General features: G+C 48.2%; 1 protein-coding gene across 3 annotated transcripts; it reads right to left on the bottom strand.

Annotated features, from left to right (window-relative positions):
• Positions 1-4,264: 4,264 nt before the first annotated feature.
• On the bottom strand, positions 4,265-25,022 carry MORF4L1 (mortality factor 4 like 1). 3 transcript variants are annotated; one of them, XM_065688236.1, is made up of 13 exons: positions 24,897-25,022; positions 21,991-22,037; positions 20,584-20,651; positions 18,219-18,305; positions 17,600-17,680; positions 15,016-15,078; positions 9,930-9,955; positions 9,250-9,338; positions 8,865-8,966; positions 7,939-8,027; positions 6,990-7,162; positions 6,561-6,645; positions 4,265-4,906 (listed from the first exon to the last, which is right to left on the bottom strand). In XM_065688236.1, the coding sequence occupies exons 1-13, from the start codon at positions 24,934-24,936 to the stop codon at positions 4,822-4,824; spliced, it is 1,035 nt and encodes a 344-aa protein (XP_065544308.1). In that variant the 5' UTR covers positions 24,937-25,022; the 3' UTR covers positions 4,265-4,821. The 3 variants fall into 3 exon arrangements, with proteins under 3 accessions (XP_065544308.1, XP_065544309.1, XP_065544310.1); XM_065688237.1 differs by lacking the exon at positions 15,016-15,078; XM_065688238.1 differs by lacking the exons at positions 20,584-20,651; positions 21,991-22,037; positions 24,897-25,022 and adding an exon at positions 18,728-18,754.
• Between the last annotated feature and the right edge of the window lie 148 nt (positions 25,023-25,170).

Genomic DNA, 25,170 nt, shown 5'->3' with positions numbered 1-25,170 from the left:
GGAGCCCTTTCCTCTGCCCTTCACGTCCAGGCGCACTCAGAGCACGACAAAGTCTCGACAGTCAAGCGCTCCTCCAGCTCCCCCGACACCACGTAACCTGCGAGCATCCCACCGGCTCTCCAAGGGCTCGCTCCCCTGGCTTCTGTGCTCAGGACCAGGGCTTAGGACTCCTAAATTCAGGGCTGGTTTTAGCTGGGGAGACTCCAGCCCCGCTGACAGCGTCAGTGCTCGTCTCGCTTGTGCTTGGTCATTCCAAGGGACCTGTCTGCTCACTCAGGCGGAGCGGGCTGCATCGCAGCTCCATCGATAGAGCAGCCTCTGTCCTGCTACCAGGGCAGCTTCCACTCTAACTCCTCCTTGCTGGAGCTCAAGAGTGGCCTCTGCAGCCAGCGCCTCTGCTCGCCCTGCGCAGCGCCCTGCACAGCACCGCTCCTGCTCCCTCCTGCGCGGCCGGCGGATGGGAATAGAGGCGCAAACAAACCACTGCAGTAAGGAATCCATCAGGATTCCCCCCCCCCTCAAATTCCACCCTGAGCAGGCCGCTCCCTGCCCACATCCTCCCTGCACGCACAACTGGATGGTAACAGGAGCGTGAGTTACTTCAGTATTAACCACAAAGACGTGGTAGATGTGGGTCAGGATAAAGCAGACAGTGAAAGGCATTGAAACCAGGGACTGAACAGCCTAATACAAAGTGATAGGAACTTTCCTTTCCTTCTGCAGGCTTCCGCACCACGAGGCAGCCCCTGCAGCATGGCGTGGTGGCAGCGTCCGCTGCTGCCTGTGCTGGTTCAGAGCTGCTCTGGATCCGGGCATGCTGTTGTTGGTACTGCGGAGGAAAAGGCAATCACTCTTATCGAAGGAAAAGCTGAAATCCTGGAGCACAAGACCCAGACATCAGGAAAAGAGCCTGTGGCCACCCTAATCCCGGCACATTTAGCATTCCCGTTAATGGAATGTGGATGACAGCTAATGCTGATTGACATTTCCATGTTATTTCACATTGCCTTCTCCCCAGCTGTGGCAGTGACTAGAAACACTGTTTGTACCTGTCCCATCGCGGAGGAAGTGTGCTCTCCCAGCCAGTGCCATGGAGAATGAAAGGCTGCTATGTTTAACTGATCCTAATACGGATCAATTCCTGAATGCAGGAATGGCATCCTTTCCCCATAGACCTCCCCCTGGATAAGCAGAGGTCGATGGCAGGCTAATCCTGGGCTGGGAGGACGGCGGCTGGCATGGAGCAGGGCAGGCAGAGCGATGGATGGAGCACTGGTAACCGCCAGCCCATAAATAATGCAGCTAATTTTACACCTGCACTCCCTCATTCCTGCGTGCGGGGAGCTCAGGGCCAGAATTAGAGCAGCTTACAGACATGATCCCCAACGTGATAAAGGCAGAGCCGTGCCAATGGGTGCCACGGCCTCAGCACCCCATCGCTCCACACCGCACGGCCTGGTGACAGGGTTACAGGGCATGAACACAGCACCCATGGCAGGGGTTGGAGCTGGAGGAGCTTTAAGGTCCCATCCTCCCCAGCCCGTGACATGGGTCTGCAGCTGGACCGCAGCAGCCATACAAGAGGCCCTCATCCTACTGCCTGTTCTCCTTCAGCGCCTTCTCCTCCTCCTCGGTTTCCCCTGCTCCTGCAGCAGGAGCACGGATTTCACCCCTCAGGTGCTCAGAGGAGCGGCTCAGGCACCAGTTTGGGATCATTCTGGGGCGCCTGGGCTTTCCCCTGTTGGAATAAACCCAGAGCCCGCTGTGAGCCCCCAGTTAACGCTTATGCGTCATCCAGGATGGAAAACCCCACGCTGGCCCGTGGAACTGCGCCTGGCTGCACTGGGAGTGCTCTGCTGTGTGAAGAGGAGAAGAGCAAGTGCTGGAAAGCAGAGGGGCCCTCGCGAGCAGGGGACGAGAGGAGCTCTGTGCACCCTTACACCCGCTGCGGATGCTGGGTTAGGGCCCTGTTTTATTCCTCTTGACTAAAGTGACGAGTAAGGATGAATAAGAGAATGAATATGAAAGGATGAGCGTGAGGCGGTGACTCCTGACCCGTGGCAGGCGGGGCTGCGGCTGCTGCACAGGTTAGGCTGGGGCTGAGACGCATCAGAACGAATTACAGGGAAGAGCTTCTGACATGGAGCTCCTGGGAGAAAGAGCCAGCACGAGGAGCTCCTCCCGGCCGCTGCCAAGGCCTTGTCCCTGCCAGCAAGGGACCAAGGAGCACGTGGGGAAGGCCCCAGCAGGTCCTGGTCCTGCCAGACCCACACCAGCGCCGGGCCCAGAGCGAGAAGCAGCTGGTTTGGGGGCACCACAGCAGCGCTCTTCAGCATCGTCTCAGTTTGCTATTGACGGGGCCAGAATTTCCTCGGCTGCGAAGGAAGGAAAAAGGTGAAACAGCGCATGGGGCGGGATGCGCGGCTGAAACACAGGCACTGGGCAGCGCTGCCTTCCCCCCCCCCGAGCCGCAGTCACCCCGAGGGGCACATCGGTGTCCGCTGCTCCTCCACAGCCTCCCACAAACCCGTTGGCCATGTGCAGGAGCAGGAGGGACCCCAGGCAGGGAAGCTCCTGCAGCCCCATCACTGGCGCTGTCACCAGGACGGAGGCAGGAGCCGTGGGTCCGCGGCTCCAGCTCCCCGGGGACTCACGAGGCAGGCGCACAGGGACGGGCGCAGCTCCACTCGGAGCACGGGGTGCGCGTGTCTCAGTGGGTACGAGGCCCATGTTAAAGCCTTCACCTCCGGAAACAGCCTCTGCTCCAGCAGGGCTTTAACTGAGCTTAGCCTGGAGCTGCTGCCTGGGAGGGGACAATTCACACCCCAGCTTCGGAGGGGCTCCCCCGTCCAGGAGCCATCAGGAGCAGGCAACCCCCGGCCCATGGGGCCGGGCACCGCGCAGGTCCCGTCCATGGGGAGGCCGCGCACCGCGGGAGCAAACCCTGGGACCCCCCCATTCCTGCAGCCAAAGCCCCCTGGGCCGGGGCTGCAGCGCTGGTGGAGCCCCGGGGCAGGGCACGGGCGCAGAGCCCGGGGCCAGCCCTGCGGCGGGGCCGTTCTTGCTCCCCAGATACCGCGGTTTCCTGCAATAACAGTGATTAAAGCCTGGGCTTTTGCCTGGAAATAGCAGCGGCTGCGAGCAGAGCCAAGGCACGCAATGCTTTTAACGGATCCGACCCCGAACCTCGCTCCTTGCTCCCAAACCACGCTGCGCTCTGGGCAAAAGGGGCAGGGGGAGCTCAGGGCCCTGCTACCCACAGGAGATGAAGGCACTTCCAGGGCTGCTCCAGATCTGGAATCCTGGTAGGAAAGGATGTGCCACAGAGAGCAAGCCCCGTGCAGTGAATTGGGTCCTGCAAGCTCCCTTCATCTGGGGCTAAGGTGTTGGCTTTAGTAATGGAGCGAGCAGCAGAGCTCACAAACGGGTGGGAGGCCCTGGAAACCTCACCTAAGGGAGCCCTTACAGAGGAGCCTCTCAATAGGCCTAAGGGCAGGAGGAGGTGCAGCCAGAAGACCTGAACAGGAGATGGCTCGCACACACAGAGGCTGCAATAGCGAGTTCCCAACGTCAGGATGCCCCAGCACAGGCAGGCTCCCTTAGGAAATACCCAGGGAAACAAGAGAAACAAAAGGCAGAGAGGACAGACGTGCGCTGTACCCAGAGCTAGTGCCATCAGTGACCTTCCCGGGAGCGTGAGCTCACGGAGCCCGCAGCACTGAGACGAGGGTTACGTGCCTGATACCGGAGCCAAAGCCAAAAGCAACACAAACCTGCCCATGGCAGTCACCCACCCACCACCACCAGTGTCAGGCCCTCGGTGTCAGCAGCGGTTCAGGCTGCTTATGGCCGTGTCTTCACCTCCTTTTGCCACAGCTCTTCTTGCAGCGCTGCCAAGACAAGAATTGGGAATACTGGGAATGGCAACAGCTCCAGAACAGCACCGAACGGGCAGCCTGAGCAGTGCCAGTCCCAGTGACCCCCGCAGGCCTCCAGCTTCCCACAGGAGATGCCACCACGCAGATAAAATAGACTGGGAATGGGGAAGCAACGGACAGATCCCTACTTACGGACTATAGAGCGATCCCTGAGAACGCCCTGAACCCACCGGAGCTGGGAGCGTGGCTTCAGCTCCTGCTCCTCTGAATTGGAACGGCAGCTCCCGGGTGGCACTGCAGAGCCTTGTGCCACGCTCAGCACACGGACCGCAGTGCCGGGTCACTGGCAGAAAGGTTGAATGATGCAAACACAACGGTCCAAGATCTGAGATTAAAAAAGTTTATTGGAAGGTTTGTAAAACAGCCTCTGTGAAAGACACGACAATGAGAATTCATTTTGCTATTGTTAGAATATAAAAAGTCACAGTCCTTCAACTACCGAAATCAAAGCACACGTTTATGGACCAGACATTTCACTTCCAACACCGAGAAAGTAAATGGGTTTGAAGCCGGATGAATCCATAGCAGCAGCACTGGCTCACATGAGGGTGGTGAAATCAATCCCCCGGGTCTGAGTCTGGGTTAGTGAGGCAAACCTTCCCATCAGCACAGACCTACGAGCACGGCAGAGCTCACACAATGAGGTTCACAACGCATCCTTTGTACATCCCACGGAGGCAAACACCAGCAGCAAGCCAGAAACACCAGAGAGCTCCTGTTAACTCCCAGCTTCGGGACAAGAGGTCCTGAGACCCTGCACAGGCCAGCTCCATTTGACACACACAACTTTACTCACTTGACATCTACATAATTTGTGCAAGAGGAGGGTGAAGGAGGAGATGTGGAAGTGGGCAGCGGCAGGGACCGGGGTGTCGCTGCGGCATTATACGGCTTTCCGGTGGTACTCGGGAGGAGCCACTTCATAGTCACTGGCACTGAAGAGGGCAGAGGAATTCTTGGCCAAATACCTATGGAAAAGAATAGAGCTGAAATGACCTCCTTGCCTGAAGTCTCTGCTGTTCAGCGCCACGTCCGGCGTCTGCTGAAGACCACAAACCATCATTTCCAGAGTACAAACCTAACGGGTTTTGACCAAGGAATCAGCTGCAGAAAACAAATGAAGATTTGACAGCTCCTGCCAAAAGCTCAATCCCAAGCAAGCTGTCAAACAGCCCTGGTGAGCACACAGGGCTCAGGACCAACAGCATCAAACAGCTCCCGTCTGAGGGCAGTCAGCTGCTGTACCAAGAGCTCATTTACTCCTGCTTGTACTCAAGGGGGTGGGACATGGACTCAGGCACTGTGAAGTCCTGTCTGCACGAAGAGGGAGCCTGAATGGCTGAACAAAGGCCAGCCAGAGCAAACCAGCAGCAGCAGCCAGGCACAAGAGGCCATTCCTGCTCACTGCATGCATATTCAGGTCCTTTCCAATCCATACCATTCTGTAACTCAGGGCTTTCTGGTCACTGGCTTCACACTTCCGTGAAGCTCTTGGGCACTTGTGTTTACTTCAGACTGACCCAAAAGACAACGACTACACCCGACTCTGGGACCACCTCTAGGCAGGTCTGCCCTGTGCTTGGGCTGTCCGAGACCACCTCTGCTGTGGAGCCAACTCCGATTTACTGAGCGGTTTCTGTATCAGCTCCCAATGGCTTACCCGGTCCATTGTAGTTCTATTTACAAGTCAATGTTGCCAAACACTGTCAGCAGGCAACTAAAGCCTTGGATGGAAACACAGAGCATCTCCGCATGACACAATCACACATGGAACTTTATGGCTTTAGTAAATTTGACCAGGATCTGCCAGGACAGCAAAAGCAAAAGGCTGCACTGATGCCAGGAGCTGGCACATGGCTCAGCAGTGCTGTACCACAGCCCTGCCCCTCATACGCACGTAAATCAATTGCAGAAGCACCATATGAGGTTCCAGCAGCGTGGAACAGATGTGTGGGACACAGTGTGACACTTCAGGCACTAAACTCAGGTTCAATTTCAGCTCGAATCTCCCATTCAGGAAATGCCTCCAGGTGACCTGAGCAGCACATTGACCCCACAGCACATTGACCCTGACAGCAGCGAGGAAACGTTCCATCACCCGGCTGAAATCAGCTGATTATTTGGTTTAGAAGCCTTTCACCCTAAATACAACAGGTCTGCAGCACCACAGGGTACTGAAGCTACAGGCACTGCCTGCCCCAGAAATAACCTTAGTAAGGGTCATCAGCTTCTAACATTTGCCCAAGTGTCACTGAACGACTGTTGTGTAATTTAACAGTTTGCTGTAATTGTCACCTGCTTTGTACAGCAGCTACAAGAAAATGGTGAAGCCTTTCCTTTGAAACAAGTAACAGGCTGGGACAGTTTAAAAGTGCAGACTAACAGATACAGAAACACACATTAAGTAGCAATAACGTCAGTGTAACTGCAGAGGAATTAAAACCACTCCTAACACGTCATGGTACAGCAGCTTGAGAAAGCTGAGCTGAAATCCTAAGTGAAGGCCTCACAAGCAGGCCCAGGATTATGTATGTGGTGTGTACACTGAAAACAGGCCACATCACAACAGCCTGTGCCTACTGAGCAACTTCCTTCTTGCTGGAAGCTTGTACAAGTACTTACTTTAAGAAGTCATGCAGATAGTTTAAGAGCAAAGCCAGACTCTTCTCATCCAGAGGAGTGTAAGCAAGCATAGCACCAATTCGTACTGTGTCAAAAGAAGTAGCACTTGTTAGTCATGAACAACAGCTTCACAAGGATTTCAGTATAGGCTACAACCTTGCAGTCTGCATATAAAAGCAGCCCAGGAATCTATTCCAACATATACAAGCTCACTCAAAATAACAGGACTGCTGGAAATCCATTTCCATTCCAAAGCCCTGAATGGCTCTGGATATTTTAGGTACACGGAGCAAGGAAAGAATGAAACCAGAGGTGTCACAGGGACCTGTTAAATGTCTGCAGCTCACACCCACTGAGACTCACGATGGCAAAAGGACGGGTCTGGATACTTGTGGCTGCTGCTCTTCAGTCCCCGGAGGTGCTACTCACCAAATAACCTCAGGAGGTGAGGGGCCCCATACACTTGAGACATGGGAGCATCTGGGTGATCTGCCAGGATTTCAGCATACTGGGGCCTCTCAAACTTGTAGAGGAGCTGAGTTCCTAGCATGACGTTGAAGTACTCCTTAATTCCAGCTACAACTTCATTGACAGCGTACTCCCTGGGCAAGAGAGAAAACACTGCAAGGAACCGTACAGGAATTAGCAGTGACTGCAGGGCGGAGGAGTACAACCCACACTCCACCCCGCAAACAAATTCGGGACAGACATTAGGACAATTGGATAAAAGAACATTCAAGCACCCTGACAAGTCAGTAATGAGCTTCCTCTTGAATGGAGGAAAACAGCTGCACACTTCTAGTTGGTCTCCCTTTAAAGAGGAAAGCTTCTTCCAGGAATAACCGCCCCTTGTTTGTTGTCAGGACTGCTGGATAATTACAAACAAGATCTTCAAAGCTATCACTCAAAGCAATTAGCTTTGCCCAGCTGATTGTGTTACGAGTCATTGGCTACCTCCCTGGCCTCCACCCCACTACCTCCAGGAGAATCCACTCATACAGAAACACGTTGTCATCTGCTTGGTAGCTCTTCAGAGGAGTCTGCCCAGCTCGCACACAGCGAGTGCTGCTGAGCCTGTGCTCACCCACCATGGGAAGCCGGAGCTCAAATGGATGGGTGGAGAACTACTCACTGCCTTGTATCAGCTTCCTTTAGCAAAGGGCTTCGGGGAAGTGGGGGAAGCAGAAATAATATCCAGAAAGCATTCCTGAATTGCCTCCTCACAGATTTCTACACTCCGTATTCTAAACCCAAGGTGATGGAGAAGCCGGACGTGGGGCTGGGACATGTTTAACAACCTTCCTAAATTTTCCATGAAATACAAGCCCAACCACAGCAGCAGAACAAGCAGTTAAGGTTTGAATTGGCCACTGCTTACTTGTTATCCGTGTTTCCTCGCGATTTCTTGTAGTTCGCATAATCCTCTAAAATGGAGTCCACATTCTTCTTGGCAGGAAGATAGAAGAGCTACAAAAGAAGGAAAACAGAACAAATGATATTTGAAACAAAACAGAAACAAAAGATATTTGTATCTGCAAGCTAAATTTAAGCCAATGCACACAAGGATGAACTTGCTTATCTACACAGGACTTGAATCAAGTTTTCGTGTGTCTGGGATCGCAAGAATGGAGGCAGTACCTGGGAGCAGCAGTATGTTAGCGCACACAATTGCAGTCTAGCAAGCAATGAAACCCAGTATTGTTTTCTATGCTTCTTGCCAATTTTAGTAGTGGTTTCACAAGTAATGATTAATACATTTTATGCTCATGAAAGTGTTTTATATGCTTAAAACAGAAAGCGAAGTTTAATTTACTCTCTCAGGAAGCTGTATATGGCTCCAGCCTGGCAGAAGTTGACTCACTTTGCTAAGTGACAACTTGCTGTCAGAGCTGTGGAACAACCCAAGGTACTTGCAGAACTTGGCAGGGAGTGACAGGTAAACAAGGCAGAAAGGAGCTGAAGTAAAACAGGCACCAGACGTGATGTGCCTACAGCCAATCCTCCACCAGCTCACTAAACTGCTCAAAACATTCCAGTGGCCAAGCATGCATAGACTGAACACAATTAAAGCTTAAATAAGTAAAATGATTTGCCTTTCCAGCTTGAGCTTGATTAGACCAAGCCTATTGCACATGCAACTCTGCGGGGCCACAGCCCTACTCGCAGGTAACCTTTGGTTAAAACCCAGCTGGCATGGAGCTGCCAAGCAAAGCCATGAGGCTGCTGTCAAACTCTACGAGAGATCTCCCTGCACTGCACTTCAAGAGGGGATGAAACTCTAACTCTGCTCCTCTGCCCCATTACCTGCTTCTGCCTGGTGATCAGGTCCCAGTCATCCACCAGCCACGGCTTCAGCTCTTCTGGGATTTTCACCTTCACTTCAACTCTGTTCATAAATGTCTCCTCCTGGAAACAAATGAAGCCAGACAAATCACGGTCAGATACCTGCCCAAGCTTGGAGTCATCCCTATTCCCTGTTCTCAGAACTGAAACGCACAACCGGTCTGTGGAATTCCTACAGTCATTCCTGTAGGCTCCACAAGGAACAAGGAAATGGCTTGGGTTTTTCAAGGCCACATGGGAACCTCAGTCCTGCAAGTCGTAGCACTCCACGCTGCAGGATGTAATACTGCTGTCTTTCTGAGCAAAGCAACCTTCCAGCTACCCTGCGAGAATGAGGGATACATACACTTTCAACTGTTGGATCTACTCGAGCCCTCTTCTTCCTCGGAGGCTGAGGAGTCTCACTGGTACTGCTCCCCTCTCCAATCCCTGGAGCTGTACAGAACACACACATGACACTGCTGAAGGAACCAGGCAAGTCAGTAAGAAACACCGGTAAAGATTTAGAGGAAGGATTTAGAAGTAAGACTCAGATTTCTCTCAGGTCACATCTTCACTTGTTTGAAGTATTAGCTGTGTTCTGGCGGTGCCACTCATTTGTGACAGTTTAAATTGCTCTCTTCACACTTATCTGAAGATGGAGGTTTCTGCACTAACACCAACCCAATGTCAGTATCTGCAGTGCTCTTGGGAAGAGTTTTCGGAGCCAGCAGCTCAGCTTTGCAGATGTTTCACGTCTCCATCTCAGTAAGAAAACATAAATTTGACTTATGAAATTATTTCAACAGATCCATGGCTCTTTTGGTCTTTGCTTTTAGTCTGCAAGAGCTCAGGACCAAGGAGTTTGAGTACAAACCAGGAAAGGATGCACTCCTCCTGGCCGAGAGGAAGAGACAACTCAAGTCCAGGAGGAACAACACAAGGTGTGAGCAAGTAAACTTAACTGGAATAAGACCTTAAACCTGCCTCAAGCAAGAATCCTTCCCTAAGGATATCCACTTCCATACAAAATAAAGCCATACTTACTTTTCTGTTTGTTCTTTTTTGTTTTCCTGCAAGAAGAACACAAATTATTGAAAATATAAAAGATAATGGTACTTAAAAGAATCAAAAGAATAAAGGCAAAAAACCTGTCCACTAAGTGCAGAACAATGAGCGATGCTCAGTGGCCTACAGGGTATTCAGATAAAAGCACATGAAAAATGTCAGCTCTGACTGCATCACAGTTATGACACTACAGGATTTCTCGGGTACCAGGGTTGGAACTCACCTGATTTTGGGGAATCACTAAACTTAAACCTATGCCCCCAGAAGACAGGCCAGGAACACCCGATTCCTACTTCCCAAGTGCTCTTGGCAAACCACACCAGATCTGTAGGTGGCTTCTTTCCATGTTTCAGGGATCACTTAGGGCCAAGTGCTGGGAAAGCAGAGGGAAGTTTAAATAGAACTCTCAGAGTTATGCACATGAAGGTTACGATTCCATCACCAGCTCTCAGGGGAAGCCACAGTTACACTTGCCACTTGTTAGGAATATTTGGAACAACACTAAATAGCCTTGTCCCTCATTTTTATTTTCTTCCAAATGCTTCTCTCCGCAGCTACTCTTTGCAATTCGCACACTTCCCACTCTCTAAAGTCTACCCTCAGCCTTTGCTTTTATTCTAAATTAAAAGCTGTACTTCCAAAAACTTAAGGACACCTGAAATACAATGCACACAACGTGCAGATATTCAGGTAGGTCAAAAGATCAATGACCAAATTAAACTGTCCTATAACAGGTACTTTTGTTGTTACCTGAATTTCCTATATTTGCTAACCAGAACATTTTCATTCAGAGGACTACTACTCATCATGTTTCAATCTGCTCATTATTAACAGGAGTGCAGTTAAACCTCTTGCAGATTGCGTGGATAAAACTCTTTACCAGAGCAAGATTATTTCCTTGGAAATGCACCACTATCTCAAGTGACTTCTGTATCCAGGCTTTGAACTGGGTTTATCTGGGTCAGGAAGCAGGCAGAGTTTCTAGGAAGGTCTGCAGATAGCAAGTGTCAGACTTTTTTCAAGCTTCAAGTCAAACAAGCATTAATTAGGCTTAAACTGTGGGCAGAATAAAGAGCATTTCTCTTCAGGAAGAGGGAACAATTGCCAAGTTAAGTCACTGATAACGGACTTGGGTATTGAAGAGAAAGTCTTTTCTTCCAAACCTAAACAAGAAAGAACACAGAGTTCTTTCCAGAAGTAAAATAACAAGATAAAAATGTCAAGCATTAGTCTAGAAGCACTGTCTTAAACTGGAACAGACAGGCTATATAAAGTACCTAAAGAACTACTGCAATTAAGATAGTAAACCACATCTACGTTACTGGAGCACAGTCTATCGCAATCCATTCTAGGCAGTTGCTTGTGCACTCCCACCTCATTCCTTACATTTCAAGTCATATGCTTCTGCTTCAAGCCAAAGCAGCCATCTGTCTGCAAAGTCTAGAACACAAATCTGAGTTAGGGAACAAGCAGAAAGAGCTACGGTTAGAGAGAAAACATCAGCATGTGGCAGGCTTCTGCCTGTACAGCAGGCTGCCTGGAATAACACCTGCACAAGGTGAAGGCTGCTGCGCAGGGTGCTGTGTACACAGCACCAGAGGCATGGCAGGAAAAGATGCAGCATCTGTATCTTGGAGGCTATAGACAGCCCCACAGACAGAGCTACAGCCTGACATGAGCAGTGCATGTCAGATAACTACAGCCCATTAATCACACCAGGCAGACTCTTATTTGAGACATACAGCTGAAGAGCACCATGCACATTCCTCATGATGGCAGATAATGCCTTCCTGCAAGAACAAATGGAATGCAGGTCCTGAAGCGACACAAGATGAAGCATATCTAGGATAGGTTACAACACATCCTTTTGTGCCTCTTCACAACCACATCACAAACAGCAAGCCTGATACTGCTGCACAGAAGCAGCATCAAGCTTTCATTGACTTCTCAGTGCAGCAAGCACAGCCCAGCTCAGCTGCTGTTATTCATCCACGTTTCTCCTCTGACTGGCACTTTCCACCACAAACTGACAACTAAAAAGCAGCATGGGAAGTTTCAAGAAAGCTTCAGTGGAAAGAGTGTTAAATAACAGACTGAGCAGAGGAGCAAGGAGCTAAGGATCTCACAGTTCAAATGTGAAGGGTGCATCCCACTGCAGCCAGACGTCACCTCCCCAAAGCAGGGCACGAGCAATCGGCTCTGGCAAGAGCTACTCCAGCTCTCCTCAAGGTTTATTTCAGCAGGGCAAGACACAGCTCTAACAAGAATGGGATCAACATGTGAGTCTGAATTAGAAAGCCAAAAATAACTGAACTACTGACATCTGAAATGGTGCAGAAACAAGAGAAGCAGTAGAAACCAAACAGTGCTACAGCTCACAGAACAGCTCACAACAGTGAAACGCTGAGTATCAAAGGGGTCAGGGTTAGGGAAGGAAAATAAGCAGCCCATGCCACAAGAGCATAGCACTGAAATTCCAGTCTCAGCATCCAAACCAGGACTGTGCTCATGATCAAATGGCACGACTGAGGAGAATGCCAGAGAAGACAACATAGAGAAGACTGCACTTCACCCTTCTGCAGATCAGAGGGAAGACAATCAAGTATCTGTCACAGAACCGCAGGTACCACCTCAGGAAGCCAGATGACCTGAAGGTCCTTTCCAACCCTAACGATTCTGTGAGTCTATAGAAGAGTGTTAATGCTCAGAGCTCTAAACTGAAGTGTCTGAAGTGTCTCCTGGAACACGTCTTGGGAACTGTCCGTAGGAAATAAACCCAGCTTTGAAAACAGAATACTGCACAGACAAATGACACCAGGGACAAACCCCAAGACTTCGGAAGGTTTACTTCTTCCACAACAGGTAGGAGTCCATGAGCAGGTAGACAGACACGTTGTGGACAATAACAAGTATTTTACTCTGCCAAAATCCATGCACCTTTTAAAGGGACTTGGAGGCCTGTTAGAACCTCCCTGCAACAGCTGGTTTAGTATGGGCAGCAGGATGAAGGTAGCTGCCACTTGGTCTCTGGCATGTGAGTTCAACAGTGCCAGAAAAAGGAGATTAGGCACCAGTTTACTGATAGAGCAAACTAAGCTATATGAAATCAGAATAGAGTCCTAATAGGAGGTGCATGGTAATAAAAAGTATATTCAAAGTGTGAAGGAAGTATGCTGGAAAAAAGCATGGTATCAGCTGCTATTGCTCAAGCAGCTTGGTTGAGTAATTCTCACCTTAGCTGTGAGAAGCAGGATTCCTATGAAGATTCAATTAAACACTAGTAGCAAAAGGATAAAAACCAGAGCCAGGATTACATACACGTCTCCTGTGCCTCATCAGGAACTAACTGTAGAAGCCACACAGCAAAATGAGGAAGAGGTAAAGAGAACAAAGAATAGCTGGCAGTGTACAACAGCTTCTATGCCAGGAGTAACCAGGCAGACAAGAGCTTTCTCAAGGTGACAACTGAGCAGGAAAGAGAGGGGAAATGCACTAGAGGTGAAGCTCAAAGAACTAATCAATCTTTCCTCAAGATAGATGAAAGACCAAAACCCGAAGCAGCAGGCATTAAAGAGGCAGGAGGAGTCATCTTTCCTCTCCTCTGCAACACAGCACTGAATTAAAATGAGAACATGCTGTGACAAGATGATGGGATGCCAGAAGTCCAAAGGGTTCAGAAGCTAATAGATAAATTTAACACAGTCCTACAAAAGGTTATTAAACCCATCACACGGCTACAGCCTCCAGCTCTGAAGTCCCTTAATTACAGACTGCTAGAAGCAAGAAGAGTATATAGGGAAGAGCACCATTCCAGATGTGACTCACTTGGTTATCCCTAAGTACATGTTACTGGTGACCATTAGAGAGCAGAAGAGGTGTGGAAAATCTCCAGCTTGAGCCGCTGTCGTGTTGTTACAGCCCCAGACAACTGGCATGGAGGCAGCGTTCATACGCTGCTTGACATTTGGAGGACTTGAAGTAGCTTGTGAGAGCTACTGGCTGTGCCAGAGACAGCAGAGGATGCCACGAGACATGCAGCAGGAGCATATGCTTTTGAGAAATACGTTCAGATTAAGAACAAGACTTCTGTTACAAGAAAACATGGTAACTCCCAAGTGGAGATGCTGTTTTGAGAGCATCTCGGACGAGACTGCTTGCAGATAGATCATTTAAAAACAGATGCTGTTCTCACATTTGTTATTCAGTGCCATATCTTCCCTCCAGAACACTCTCAGTTGCCCTTCTTATTTGCCAAGCACCCATTAACTGACTGTGTACTGGTTTTTGTAGGTTAATCACAGTAAGCCCATGAAAGGGAGCAGAAACTCTTAGAAGCTGGAATTCAGCAGAGCTACATGTGGAAGTCTGGATAAGCCAGTAGCTGTAGGGTTGTATTTCATCCTCGGCCACCTGCTATAACCATACAGAAGTTCTCTATGGCAGCTTTTGGTTATCCTAAGACGAAGAATTATTTTAAAAACACAGGTACACAACCTGCATTTCTTGCATATTTCTGTTGGTTCCAATCTTGCTTGCAAACCTCAAAAGCCTCTGAACAGACTGCAGCCAACAATAAAAATACAGCACATTAAGGAGCAAGTTCACACCTCATAGTTCTGACACTGTCCTGTAGCAGCCTCGCTCCAAGACTTCCAGAGGACTGTGTTATCTGTCACTGATTTCCACAGAAGCAGAAACCAGGCTGCAGTGAGCATGCAGAGCAATGCAATGTTCTAGAACTACCCAGCTTCCAAATCTGAAGTCAGCTGTCCTCACTTTTTAAAGAGTGGACACACTGAATGCATTTGATTCCTCATATTGTACCCTACCCCAACTGAAAAGGCAGACATTTCAGAGAAACTGAAGTCTGGTAGCCCGTACTGGCTTAAAAAACTAACACAAAACCACCCCAAAACAACACACCGCAGTACTTATCATTAACTGCTACCAAAGCTTACATTATTACAACTTAGGACTTTAAGAGTCTCTAAAAGAAATCTATGAAAGGAAGGAGATCTGGATTTCAGGATGAAAATCCTGGTTTGACAATCCATCCTTAACTCACCGCGTCGAGATTGTAGGGGTCTCCAAACAGCAAACTGTGTGCGCTCCATCTCGTCTGAAAAATCTAGGCACAATGGGGGTTGAGTTAAGGAAAGAATGTCAGACCTCGTGTTTAGCCTTAAAGAGAATCTATTTAAGATTCAAAAATTTACCTTTTTAGCAGCATACTATAGTCTTACTGAACATTCCTGGAGGATAAGTTGTGCTTAGATTGCTAGTTCCTTTCCATTACTAGTTGGCTATCTGAAGAGAGAGTTTCAACCTCTAAGTTACCTTCCCTTTTGCTCCATCCTCCAAGAATGCTACAAAAGGTAAATTTTGAGGCCTAAATAGAATAGTTGCAGGACCAGTTTCTCCCCCTCCCCACCACCAGTACTTTATGTATCTACAATGCCCTTAGATTTACAACAAGAGAACAATCCACAAGTTTTACTTAGGAACTGGATTTTGAGATTCCTCAGAAGCCATCTTGCCTTTAGCTGTAGCAGGACATAAGCACCAGTAGTTTGATCAATAATACATCAGCATCTCAACCCCACATCATGCTAGGGTAAATCAAAGTATTTCCTCTCCCTCAGCCTCCAAATAGAGAAGAAAAATAGGGAGACTTCATGGAAAGAATCACAGGTCTAATTTAGAAGGATACATCGGATGCTGGTAATGGCTAGAGACTAGGAGCAAGATCAGTGCAACAAGCATATGGGACCCTGTCATAAATAACTTTCCCAACACCAGACTGCTGTTCTAATGACGAGAGTTTTCCTTCTTCTCCTTTGCAACTCTGAAAATCCACCATCAAGGAATTAACTTCTCCAATCAACATGAAACAGAAGTTTCAGAGAATTAACTTATTGCCTGGTTTGCTGTGCTGGAAGCTCAGGATAGTGATGACAGCAAAAAGCAAAGCCACTCCCTTTCCCCAACTGGTTTCAACCAGAGAGTAAAGACAGACCTGGCAACATGCTTTCAAGCTTCATAGTTACACAGAGGCTTAAGTCCAAGTCATTTTTGCTGTGTGGGTCTCCCCTGGATGCCACATTATTAGGTGTGGTTGAGGAGATGAAGCCAACTTTGATTCCAAGCACAGGTTAACATTTACTCAGCCAGCAAGTAACTCATCCCAGTGCAATCAGTCTGAACTACCAAGATGACTAAAGCTGGCAGTGTAGGGAACCCAGTCCTGAAGTTACTATCAGGATGCTCTCTGTAATGCAAACTGTAGACATTTACAACTGAGTCATCACTAATGTGTCAAAGTTACACATGAAATTAATCCTACGCCCGCTGACTAAAATGCCGACAGCTCAGGTGCAGCAACCCCTTAAGCAGCCAAATTAGCAACAGTCATAATTTAGATCTATTTTAATTAGATTTTAATGACATTCATTAGGAACTGCCTAAACAGGCATTTGTTTTGTTTTTTCAGCCTCAAATGAAGCCAAAGGGGTCAGTAGGTGCCTGTGCTGACGGAGCACCCCAAACTGGTGGTGGTAAAGCACCTCAGCACCCACAGTGACAGACCTCAGGGGAGCATGCACACAGCATTACAGCCAGCTCCATCACTCCTCATTTCAGGACCAAGAGCCAATTTCCAGCCTTGCCCAGGCTGCCAATAATGCCAATGTGAAATCTGCATTCAGGATCTAGAGCAAAAACATGTTTCTGTACCCACTACCAGGTCAACCATACACATTTCAGAGCATAAAGCTGCCCATAAATGAGACATGAAATCTGAGGCTGCTGCCAAATGCCCTTCATAAGAACTGATGTCATTTCAGCAGCTTCCTCACGAAGACTAGAATCATAAATGAAGTCAGGAGGTCAGAATATCACAACAGTAATGATGATGATGATGATCATCACTAAGTGAAGTAATACCCAAACAGAAAAGTTGCATGGCACATGAGTACAGTAGAGCTGTACTGACTGTATGAGACTCTACACATCACACCATAGAAGCCTACTCTGAAAAACAAAAAGGATGGAATGAAAGAAATCTGACAGTTACATCCTGAGATTCCTTTTTCTAAGAAATGTCTGAGCTTGCTTCTGGTCTCTTAAGATTCCAAACCATTTTTAATAGCACGTGGGTTTAGTTTTGTCAAAAACAGCAAAACAAAGACTCTTGCAATGCAGTTTGAACAACTGTACAGTAAGAAGGCAAGGCATTAAGGATTTTATTCCAAACTGCTTGTGCAGACTGGAAGAACTGTAATGTTCTCTATAGAAAGCAATTTCACTGAGATACACGAGTCTTATGAGGACTCACCACTTTGAGTGCCAGTTCACTAACTTAAGAGGAACAGAGTGCAAAAAAGCAGCGTTAGTGTCTACTCAGTCCCTTCATTCAGCATTGAACAGTGCACAACCTTAGAAGACAGTTTTCATAAAGTAATTCAACAAAGGCCTTTTGATATCACAAAAGAGAGACATGGCTTTTGTATGGGTTGTGTCTGAAGCAATGTAGTTCAGCCTGCAGAACCATTCTAAAAATACCCTCTTTAAAGATCAATAGTGAAACTGGTAGGTAAAAGTTTGGAGGGGATTTTGGCTTTAGGGGGTTTTATAAAACAAAAGCTTCTTACACTTCAACATTTTTCTGCTGCAGCCCAGAAGTCTTCTTCCCCGGAGCAGCACCTCTCATCTTCCCCTCTGCATATTGTTCCCTTTAAAAAGAATTAATTCATAAATCAAACTTTAATGGGAAAAGAAGCTTTTCCTCTCCCCTCAAAGGAAACCAGGTCATGCAAAACATTTAGAGAATGTGTAGTAAATGGATCTGTGAAACAGTGTGTCATGAGCAGGAACAAATTCAGTTCATTATCTGAAAGATTTAGGCTTCTTCATACAATACTTGGCAGTGTGAACAGCCATTTCCTCCCACTCCCACCATCCTAATTCTGAATCATGTGGAAGCATCACAGTGCTGCTGAAAAACGTCAACCAAGCTCTCGATTAAAGCATTTCTATTATAGAGACGTAAGATTAGCATTCATAAAAATCAAAGTATTTATAGGTGTCCTGAAGCTGATCAGAGCACCTCTGTGAGCCAAAGCATCTCAACAGCAGATGAACATAGGAACACCTTTTGAAAGTGTTTTGTTTCATTTCTAAACTCACTAACTTCCCTTGATATACACTTGTTGGCTTGAAGCTCTATAAAAAACCCTACTTACTGCCAAGGACTTCTAAAACGATACTCACTGATTGGCCTTTTGAAGTTCTTTTTGTTTCTGCAGATTGGTATCCACGTATTTGAGCACTCTGCTTTCTGGAACCCATTCATCCCAGCTGAAATAAGAATCCAGAAATCAAACCATCATTCAAAACCATGACACAACTGCATTCTACACGCAACAGTCAAGTTAAAGCTTCACAGAATTGGAGGCTGAACTCTGCTTTTGTGTCAGGTGATGAACTGGCACAACTGGAAGCGTAAGTTACCAAACGCATTCCCCGCTGACTGAAGCTGTAACGTTTTCTAGGGAAGTGGGACCCTCGGTCATTTCCAAAGTTTCCCAAACTCGAAGGATGGGCAATTTAGGAGGGGGGGGGAATGGCTTTCATTTAAAAGAAACAGCTCAGGAAAGAAAAACAATAACCTACACTTACTAAATGATGGGACACCTGTAGCCATAACTGTATTACAAAGCAAGTTTCCTTTAGCTATTCCAACATTTTATAGGTTAACAAATTCAGCAATAATATCTTACTGTAAGAAGAAGAGCTCTGATTTCTGTCTGTGAAGGAAACCAAGATGGCATGAATATTTGAAGAATCTGAAGTGGACGATTTAAGAGAACAGGTGTTGGGGAAATTGCCCTTAGGAGCAAGAATTCCACTTGACAAAGAGTGGATCATCTAAGCAATCTGACAACTTATTTCAAATAGAACACATTAAAAGTGGCCAAGTTATTCTAAAGGATGCAAACTAAAGCTTACATGAGAAAAGTTCTGTGTCATTTTCATTTCATGGCAACAACTCTCAGTCTTGGAATATCAAGGTGGGAAAACCAATACTACTACAGGAATACAAGGTCTCCAGGAGCGTTAAGGCAAGACAAGCTTAGCATCCAAGAGTTACAGAGAACCACCCCATCCAGCTGTACTGTGCTTAGGATAGTGCTCTAGTTAGATATTTAAGCCACTTATCTTACTCCTGCCTGTACAGCTGCATGGGACCTTCAAAAGAAGTGCTATATAACTGCAGAACATTATCTGTACAATGAAGAAACTCTTTGGGATCCTAACTGTTGATACTGCAAAAAAAAATATTATTAAGTCAAGCAATTAACAAGTAACAAAGGGCCATAATTACAGGAACCAAAGGTAAGGATTCACACTGCCCCAGCTGTCTGATCTTGCAGCAATGCCACTTTTAATGCAGTTAATGGGAAGCTTGAAGGCAAATAAACTCCAACAGTGCAAGCAAGGAAAGCAGGAGTCATGGCATCACTTACAGCTCCCTCCATCAGAGAGAAACAGGGGAGGAAGTATCCCATTTATGCTGCCTCACTGACAGACAGCAGCCTCCAGAAGAACCAATTACACTTCCTGGAACTGTAGGCGTTTACAGTAAAACGTTTATCTGCTGGCAGGGTGTGAGGGTGCATTTGAACAAGTTACACACTAAAACATGAAGTTCAGCTTTTAGTCATGTCAGCGAGATCGAGACACCAGAGACTGAGAGTCCTGACTGGAGTCTGCAGCACCGAAATGGAACAAACCCGAAGAGGGAGGTGTTCTCTGAATGACTTGTACAGTCTGAAGAGCTGAAGCTTTTAATTACTAAGAAGAACAACTCCATTTTGCCCAAATTCAAAACCTCATGGCAGAACAGAATTTAAATGAAAGAAAAAAAACACAAGTACATAAATGAAACAAGCTCATGAAAGTGTTCACCTTTAGTGTGGGCTCAACATGTATTTCATGGAGACACATTTATTCAGCAATCTGTCACCTACAATCCTACCATTTTGCAGAGGGGCTAAAGTATCTTTACCTTCGCATGAGAGGCAAGAACTGAAATACAGGCTAAACCTGCCCCTGTGAAGGGCTAAACCAGGGAGCCTTCCCCACTCTGAATACAGCCTTCTGTAAGGCACGCTCCTCCAAACCTTTGCTGCGGAAGTGGTGTCAGAGTGAAGTACACTGTGTACCTCAGCGGAGAGTTTTGCTCCACCTCAGTAGGGGTTGTCTCTCCTACAACACATAACAGGGAAGTTTTTGCACCAGCTATTTCTGCCAGGGGGAATTACAGTGACTATTTTCAAACTAGAACAAACAGACTGCTATACTAAAGCATTCCCATCACTCTCCTGACGCCCTGAGCTGGTTTGTCTCTACAAGCAAAGCTCTGGAGGAAATGGTTAGTTAGACAATGTTTTCTTTGTGTTGCTATAAATCATTGGCTGATGCATAAAACCATCTAGGTCTATTTCAGAAATGAACTCCTAACAGCAGGGACACAGCAGGGCTCATCCATCAAGCAAGCTTGTGTTCCATCTGACAAAGCTTCATTTTCCCATAAAGGAAATTAAATACTGCTTTCATTTTATGCAATACTTACTTTTTATTCCAACCACTGTAATGGATAAAGTATTTCACTTGCTTGTCCTTTATGGCAACCTTTACACACTGGAACAGAGAAGAAAGTTCGGTCAGTACCAAAGAGAACAGAGAGATCTGAATGAGTTTTGCTTTTTCAGCCTCCAGAGTTCAAGCATGCACAGATTTCCATGCAAGTGACTGAAATACCAGCAGTTATTTCACAGCCAAAAGTAAGTTCTCTACCACAAGTTACTGCCTGGGAACAAATATGGAAGGGCTGGGGGGGCACATGAGCAACTGCTCAGCTGTCCAAAGGAACACCTTCATTCACAATAAGGATCAGAAACCCCTGAGGAAGACCAGAAGAGTAAACAAGCCACTTCCCTATCCCCAGTTTGCCCAAAGCCATTCACTAGAGAGCTGGCTCACATGCAGGCCCCTACCTCACAGGCAGGTAAGCTGCCTGAAGTAGAGGAGTCTTCAAAAGTGAAATAAATGATATGGATCTCCACAGCCACAGAGAGAACACTGTATTCAGTAGAAAGAGCGGCAGTAGAACCATAGAACGGTCTGAGCTGGAAAGGACCTTAGAGACCATTCAGCTCCAACCCCCTGCCACAGGCAGGGACATCTTCCACTAGAGCAGTTAGCTCCAAGCCCCATCCACCCTGAGCTTGAACACTGCCAGGGATGGAGCAGTCACAACTTCCTTGAGCAGCCTATTCCAACCACAGTAAATAATTAGTTCCCTATATCTAACCTAAATCTCCCCTGTTTAAGTCTGAATCCATTGCCCCTTGTCCTAATTTGAACAGCGCCAACTTTCTCACCCTGTCTCCATACGAGAGGTGCTCCAGCACCTGATCATCCTTGTGGTCTCCTCTGGACTTGCTCCAACAGCTCCATGTCCTTAAGTTAAGGATATCAGAACTGCACACAGTGCTGAAAGTGGGGTCTCAGAAAGCAAAGGGACACAATCACCTCCTCTGACCTGCTGGTCTCTGTTCTTCTGATCCAGCCCAGGACACAGCTGGCTTATCTTCTGCACTGTGGTCCCATGTGAAGCCCACTGATTGTACTCAGTTACCTACACCTCTGACGAAGCTCAAACTGCAGCTTACTAGCTCATGCATTAGCACCAGCAGCACATCCAATGAGCACAAATGCTTTCCAGCATTCTGGGAACACAGGTTTAGAGGATGTTCTGCACACAAGCCCACCCAGCCTTTAGTAGTTCACCAGAATAACTGCATAGTAGCACTGGGTTTTCTGAAATAACACAGAGCTCCAGGATTTAAAACCTATTTTCTACATTACCAGGTTTTCATTCATTTTAGTTTCAGTCCTTAATCCAATCTAGTGAGACAGTCCTTATTATCTTGTTGAGCAGTGAGAACCACCTGCAGCAGCAAGTGAGCACACATACCTTTGCTTCATAAAGGAGAGGTCCATGAAAACAAAGCACCCGTTCACCTGAAAGAAAGTTGCAGACAAACATCTTAGAACACCACCAAGGTGTCATTTCTGTAAAACACATCAAGTACAACACAGCATGAGTCCAGCATCAACCTGGACATTCAAAGGCAGGTATTGATCTGAGAAGCTGATTCACTCTTATGCAAGAGACAATCAGAGGTCTGGTGAAGAGCTGGCACAGGGTGCCCAGAGAAGCTGTGCCTGCCCCATCCCTGGCAGTGCTCAAGGCCAGGTTGGACACAGGGGCTTGGAGCAAGCTGCTCCAGTGGAAGGGGTCCCTGCCTATGGCAGGGGGTGGAACTCCCAACCCAACCCATTCTGTGATTCTATGAAGTGTCCTTAGTACTCCTTTTCCTGCAGGAAGTTCACCACCTGGTATTTCTAGTTCAGCAAGTCAGGAAGAGAGACCCCGACATTGTTCCTCCATCCGACCTGTGGGACAGAATGCCAGGTTTGTGCAACAGCAAGAAAAAAAATGTTCACTTTGTGGTTTTTAAGTGGGAAGAGATTGTTCTTCAGCCTGTTTTCTTTTCTCCTTAATGGCAAGGTCTTATTGTGTGATTACGTTGTGGGAATTTGAATGTACTTAACACAGGATATCTGAGTACAGATGTTTCCTTCTGGAAAGCTGCAGTACCTCATTTTCAGAGAGACAGGCTGCATAATACACTGCCCAGGACATTGTGGACAGAAGAGCCATGGCAGTCACCATGCAGGTACTTATCAGGAAGGCAGCCTTCAGAAGAGTCCATCTAACCAGTGACAGAACCCCGCATGCTCTTCCTTGTGAGAAGCTCAGGAATGACAAGGACAGAGGAAGGACCAGTTCTTGGGCTATAGGTTTAAAGCTACCCTCCACTGAGAGACGCTCACTCTGCAAACAGAAATTGAATGCCCTTTACCAATGAAGCCTTCCCACTGATGTCATGCTAACTACCACCTTCAGAACAGACCAGAAAGCACTGAATTCTCATCAGAAGATGACAAAAACTGCCTTAAGCAACTCAGAATTAAATCTGACATCTGAGACTCTTCTGTTTGCTTTAAAAAAAGAAAAGTTGGTGTCAAGCTGCAGAACACCTCAAGTACCTACAGCTCCCAGCTCAGCTGCACCAATGGTGATCTTACTTCTCACGCCTACATAAAAGCATCAGTCCCTTCATTTCAAGGGGTACCTGTATCTCCAGCTTGACAGTTAGGTTTTCCTGGCTCTTACAGGTTTTCACAACAAATTCAGTCCTCTCCTCCCCCTTTGCTTTGTGAAAGAAGCAAACAGAGACAACTTCAAAGTCTACCTCCTGCTCCCTGATGTGCATTTAGCTACAAAATCTGCAATTAAAATAATTTCCATTGGTCATGTTGCAACCAATGGACAATAAAGCATTTCGGTTTCAGGCCTGCAGGAAGATTTATCCACAACACTTTTCTCCCTTTTAATGTTGCATTTGAGATCACAAACACATTTACAGTGTGGAAAAAAGCCTAAAAACATTACCTTCTGTACTAAATTTAGGTTGCTCACATTCCTACAGCTGTGGACGTAGTTTCAGCCTGGATTTTTACTTAGGTTTCGTTTCTGCAGCTCACTTAATTGCACATTTATTACTATAATGTGAATCATACATTAGAATCTTGATTATTTCTGCAGGTTAACAATTCCATTGGCATTACTGCATGGCACGGAATGCTGATGCAGGACCGAACACATCCCCGTGTCAGGAGCCACGAAGCACACACAGGGACAGTGTTGTTCCAGCTGCCCAGCGTGGCCAACTTCCAGCGGTGCTGCTGCAAACTGTGCTTTTGAAGACAAATCACACCCGTGCGGGAAGCCCTGCCTGGAAACCAGAGTGAGGGACGGCAGAGGAGAAAGGAGGATGCTGGTTTCTATTTTCCCTTCTCTATCGTTTTCTTTTACATGGAGTACTATCGATCACAACGATTACCTAAAACCCACAATGTTTGCAAAATAAGTCTCCTAAAAAGCGTAATTCCAAGCCTTATTCACCTAAAAACTTGCAAGAATCTGGTGCTTTGTTGCAAATATGGATTCCATCATAACCCGCAGTCCAAATGCTGCTCCCATGAATCCTCCTGCATGAGGATCCCTAACTGAGCTCTCTTGCAAGGAAGGTTAAGCAATAACCACGCCTGACACTCAGTAAAATAAAAACCTGGCAGATTTGGGAGATTTCTGCAGTTTTAACGCCAGTGAGTGCCTCCGGCTGCAGGAAAACGACGCCTGTTTAGGATAACAGGGGATGGGAAGGCCCCACCTCTCCTCGCTCGGGAAGAGGCACAGGAAGCCAGACAAAGACCGCAGGAATTCGCTTCTTCCCCACGTATTCTCTCGTTGTCGGGGCTGAGCAGCGAGAGCCAACCCCAAACCCCGCTCCGCGCCGAGGAGCCGCACACCCTGGGCGCACCCCGGGCCCGGCTGAGGCCGCGGGCACCGCGGGGCGGAGCTCCGCATCCCCTCCGCTTCGGCACAAAGGGAAGGCCCGAGGGCAGAGCCGCCTCCCTCCCTCCCGGCCGGCCCCGGGTCAGGCCCGGCACCGGACCCAGCGGCCTGCGCGGAGCCGCCTCCGCGACAGCGGCCCCGCAGCGCGGCACAGGCCGAGCCCCGGGAGCCGCGGCGGGTTCACCGGGCTCTCCTCACCACCCGCGCCTTCCCTTTGTTCCCTCTCGGCGCACCCAGCCCCGGCCGGGACCGGCAGTGGAGCCGGCATTAACAGCGGGCGCTGCAGGCGCGGAGCGGGACCCGCCGGGCTCCCTCAGCGGCCCCGGAGCCCGGCGCCGCCCGCTCCCGGCCGTCCCTCAGGCCTCCTTCCCCGCTCCGCGCCCCCCCGCACTCACCCTCCTGGAATTTGGGCTTGGGGTCCTGCTTGGGCGCCATTTATAAGTGACTCTGCCTCCTCCCGCCCCCTCCCCGCGGGGGCCTCACCACCTCCGCCGCGTTCGGCGCGGCCGGCCCCGGCCCCCCCCACCCCAGCCCCGCTCCGCGCAGCCGCGCTGCTCCCGCCGCTCCCCCGCGGCATGATGGGGCTTGGAGTTCCGTGCCCACAGCCGCAGTGCGGAGGGCTGGCATGGCGGCTCTGCTGCGCGGGTTTGGCTGAGGGGACCGAGAGGA

This window comes from Lathamus discolor, chromosome 8, assembly GCF_037157495.1.
Source record: "Lathamus discolor isolate bLatDis1 chromosome 8, bLatDis1.hap1, whole genome shotgun sequence".
Classification (NCBI taxonomy): domain Eukaryota; kingdom Metazoa; phylum Chordata; class Aves; order Psittaciformes; family Psittacidae; genus Lathamus; species Lathamus discolor.
Note: the sequence above shows the minus strand (reverse complement) of the source record. Positions and strands in the feature narration are given on the sequence as shown.